The sequence below is a fragment of the Melopsittacus undulatus genome, chromosome Z (assembly GCF_012275295.1).
Source record: "Melopsittacus undulatus isolate bMelUnd1 chromosome Z, bMelUnd1.mat.Z, whole genome shotgun sequence".
NCBI lineage: Eukaryota > Metazoa > Chordata > Aves > Psittaciformes > Psittaculidae > Melopsittacus > Melopsittacus undulatus.
Window position 1 is genome coordinate 61,631,214 of NC_047557.1, and position 4,114 is coordinate 61,635,327.

A 4,114-nucleotide genomic window follows, 5' to 3' on the forward strand; every position below is an offset into this window, starting at 1 on the left:
CACTGGCCTCAGTAGTTGAGAAAGGAATTTTCCTCAAAAGGACAGAATCGAGTACTCACCTCTACAACAGTTCTCTTATATAGACAAATATTCTTAAGATCAGGGTTCTAAACAGCAACAGTATGTGTTATTTGAAGATTTAAGTTTACAACAAATTCTGCATTGTTAGCTTAATCCAACAAATCCAGGTTTTCCACTTAAGAAGTGGTAAAATACATCAAGCAAGCACTTGGGGCACGTGCCTGCGTTGCTGTGCCATGTATGCAGGATGCATGAAAACTGCACCAACACCAGTAAGTTAAGCTGAGTATCAGTTCACCATTAGTCCTCTAAGGAGGGAAACAATCTGGTACACAGGTTGCAGTGACCATTAAAGAAACACTTATACATGAAACAGCAATGAACAGCTCAAAACTATTGTACAAGGACACTTTAACCTAGAACAGTCCATTTTGCCTGTATGTGCTGAAGAAGTGTTTTGTGCCAGGGACCAAAACTCTCCTCCAGCATAAGAACACTCCGAAAGCAAAGAGCTAACATTTAATTTAGTTTGGCTTAAACATAAAAGACTGTACAACATATACAAAATAAATTCACACACAAAAAAACTCCCATCCTGCCCACCCAAAATCTACAACAAATATTTAGCGAATGTTGTAAAGTGCATTCTGTTTTGTTGAAGGAACATGCAGCTGATGAAACAGGAAAATAACAGCAATCAAAAGGAGAATATATAGATGGTAAGTTTTTAGCAACTCCTGTCTATTTTTTCATTAACTAAAGCAACAGCTAGCTGCAGCATTCAGATAAAGATGCTAGCCATTAAACACTGCCAGAAGAAGCACCATGCTAACTGCTGAGATTTTCAGCTTTCAACAGATTGCTACAGAATTTGGGCAGGACGAAAAGTATTTCTGACATCTATCATTATGTTGTGCCACATAAACAAGGTACTTATAGTAACGACATAACCAAGGCACAGTGTGAAGTAATCAGATTGTATACCAATACCTACATATCAATGCTGAGGAAAAAGAAAGGGATAATTCACATTAAAGATGAACACAAAGAATAGAATCCACATAATGGATATACAACATGTCAGAAGTAAACTCAATTCCACGCTACATATACAACAAACATCCCTTTTAATAAAAAGGAACTTTTATATTCAGTACAGCATATAGTGACAGAGCTGTCTAGTCAGCCCTCCAGACAACTATGAAATAGCTTCCCTTCAGATACAGCAACTGAGAATTTGGCAGCAAGGAACCTGGCTCCATCTTACAGACTGCAAATACATTTGTTTTTCTGTACCTCAGATGTACATCAAAAAAAAGGTTCCATGATCAGATAGCCTAGGTAGGTCTTCTTTCACATTACTCATCTGGATAATTTTTATAAATTTAGACAGAAATGAAAAAAAAAAAAACCAAAACCTTTCTTTCTGTGTATTTACAGGACAAATTTAAGAAAGTTTCTCCCTTTTCCATTTTTGAATTTTACTGCTTGTCATTCACCCCCATGCCTGAGTCTTGCAGTAATGCAGTACAAGCTTGCCATCACTTCCAAAACACTGCAAGAAAAAAAAAAAATCAAGACAAGGGTTGTTAGATTATTCATGGACTAGCATATACATGAACTAAAACAAACAACCCCCCCCAACACCAGATAATTGTGTCATAGAATAGTTACCAGTAACAAAGCTCTCCATCATAATGGGAGGCATGACAACATCCTGTATGTGAATGAATACATTTCCAGGGATTGTATGAAGTCATGTCTCTCTAAATCATACTCATACACATCTGTCATTATCAACTACATTACATTAAATGCAAAAGACCACCAGCATAGCTAGGCGTAGTAACAATTTTCAAGTCCCAGAAGTATATACCAGCAAATTCTGCTAAGCAGAGTTGGAAAGGACGTTTAAGGAGAAAGTTACCTCATAGAGGGTTCCAATTTCTTGATCTGGAGATGGAGCAAAAGACTGGTTTACGTATATGAACTGGAAGAAAAAGAAAACAGAAGATGGAGAGCTCCCATACCTCTCACAGATTACACAGAAGAAACATTCTGCTGCCAGAAGTGGGTAAATCTGTCAGCTGTTCACTGTTTTATTTTATAATCTTCAGAGTCCACACCAAAATATCACAAATTAGTATTTTTACTTTGATGTGGAGGGGCAACATGACTTCCAGGAGCTACGGGTGACTGGCTGTCACAAACCAAGTGTGCTGATTTCCTTCTGCTGCAAATTGACCCATTAGCCTCCCATACAGCAGAACAAAATGAACCTACTGTTTTGGTCTTTACTCTCATTTAAAGTATGCAAACCATTCCCACTATTCCAAATCTCCTCAGTTAAAACAGCAGTCACAGAAATTACAAAACTTTTTGTTCTAAAGTCATCCTTCTCATTTCCTCTATCAAACGTACATACATGCATACAGTAGCTAGTCCATAATGTCAAAGAGGGCCTTGGAATCTACAGTGTGAGATAGTGATGTGTAGTATAGTAAACTCTGCTATTTCCACAAAAGAGGTATTAAATTCCTAGGGCTTTGCTCCTGAAGTATAGCTATAAGCTTAAACCACACTGGAAGACTCCATGCTCCTGTATTTTTTTTTCCCAAGACAGTGAGATGGCAATTAATGAGTTAAACTGTTGACAATACCTATGAACACTGTTGATAACATCTATGAACAATAAATACCTGAACTATTAGTCTTCTTTAAGATACTAAGCCTTGGGGAAAAAAAAAACCAAACCCTTCAGGACTTCTAGACAAGAGAGATGCATAGTGAAACTCTCTATGCCTATGTGTTTAAATAAGAGCCTGCAGACCAAAGACAGAGTGATTTAATCTACACTTTAGCTACACATTTAACTGTTTTAATGAGTCCAGTTTTAACTTTACATCTTAAATTAAAGCTTTGAAATGCATGTACCCCTGTTAAGCACAAAACTAGTACAACTAGTACAATATTTCTGACTCTGTTCCAGCTCCTCCAATTTTATCAGAAGGCCACCTGGGCTGTACATGAAGGAACACATAAGCAATATTGGTAATACCTTACCAAACTGTGAATGTTTCCAAGGTACTCCCTTTTAAAGTGAAGTCAGTCCTACTAGTAAGTAAACTGTTTTGAAGAAAACAGACATCAATATTCAGAACACCAATCCTAAACACTTTAGACTTTTTCCCAAATACTCCTTCTGTATACCTGACTTCTACAATTACACTGTCAGCATGAACCTTTCACTGAAATGCATCATTGCATAACACGCACACAGCTCTGTGTGGCAACATCAGACAAGAACAGACATTGCAAAAAGCCCATAGGTTCCATGGAGTTGAGCACCTGAGCACATCCAAACTGCAGCACGATGGCTCACGTCAATGTGCACAGCTGTGTGTACTTTGAATAGTTTTCCTGGTGTCCCTACACCAGTTGTTTACCGAAAGCCAGGGCCTACATTCATATAGCATCCCTACAAGGTGGAACAAGCTGGCCTCGGGGTGTGCAGTTTCCTGCCCCGGCTGTTCCTGCCCTCCTCGGGATGCGCCTACCAGCTGCTCGGAGGCCATTAGCTTGAGGAACTTCTTCATGAAATCGACGAGGCTCTGGATGGTGCGGGTTCGTTCCACGGCCCACTTCTTGGTCTTCATGATAGGAGTGTCGCCCACGGCCTTGAGCAGAACGTCAACTGTAGGAATGACCAAGCGTCAACACTGCACCCCACTGGCAGGAGCCACTCGCCCGCCACCTCCGATTTTGCACCTGCCCGTCATCCACAGACCCGCCCACCTGCCCCGGTGATAGCTTCTCCTTCCCTTACTTTTCTTTTTCATGTCTCCAGCGGCCTCCTCGGTGCCCGGCGAGCCGGCCGGAGGGGGAACCGCGTCAGCAGCCGCCGCCACAGCCCCGCCATCAGGAGCTTCTTCCCCAGCTTCGCTTCTTTCCTCACTCTGAGGCGAGGCAGGCACTGGCTGCTCCTCCACTTCCGCCATCCTACCTGGAGAGAGGCCGTATTCCAGAGGCGGCGGAAGTGACGCTGACGGCGGGAATGTTGGTGCCTGCGCAAGGCATTTTGTCCCTCGCTGGC

The 4,114-nt window shown here is 41.4% G+C and overlaps 1 protein-coding gene across 1 annotated transcript; it reads right to left on the bottom strand.

The window, feature by feature from the left end:
• Window positions 1–1,131: 1,131 nt before the first annotated feature.
• ATG12 (autophagy related 12) lies at window positions 1,132–4,069 on the bottom strand. Its single transcript, XM_005142978.3, has 4 exons — window positions 3,848–4,069; window positions 3,579–3,715; window positions 1,949–2,011; window positions 1,132–1,576 (listed from the first exon to the last, which is right to left on the bottom strand). Exons 1-4 carry the CDS (start codon window positions 4,017–4,019, stop codon window positions 1,517–1,519), a joined length of 432 nt encoding a protein of 143 aa, XP_005143035.1. The 5' UTR covers window positions 4,020–4,069; the 3' UTR covers window positions 1,132–1,516.
• Window positions 4,070–4,114: the final 45 nt, after the last annotated feature.

Bases quoted from the DNA above. Each gene is read 5' to 3' on its own strand.
- ATG12 (XM_005142978.3), bottom strand. From the start codon at position 4,019: ATGGCGGAAGTGGAGGAGCAGCCAGTGCCTGCCTCGCCTCAGAGTGAG. The intron at 3,716-3,847 runs GTAAGGGAAGGA...TCATTCCTACAG, and splicing joins TGGAGACATGAAAAAGAAAA to TTGACGTTCTGCTCAAGGCC. The intron at 2,012-3,578 runs GTAGGCGCATCC...TTTTTCTTCCAG, and splicing joins TAATGGCCTCCGAGCAGCTG to TTCATATACGTAAACCAGTC.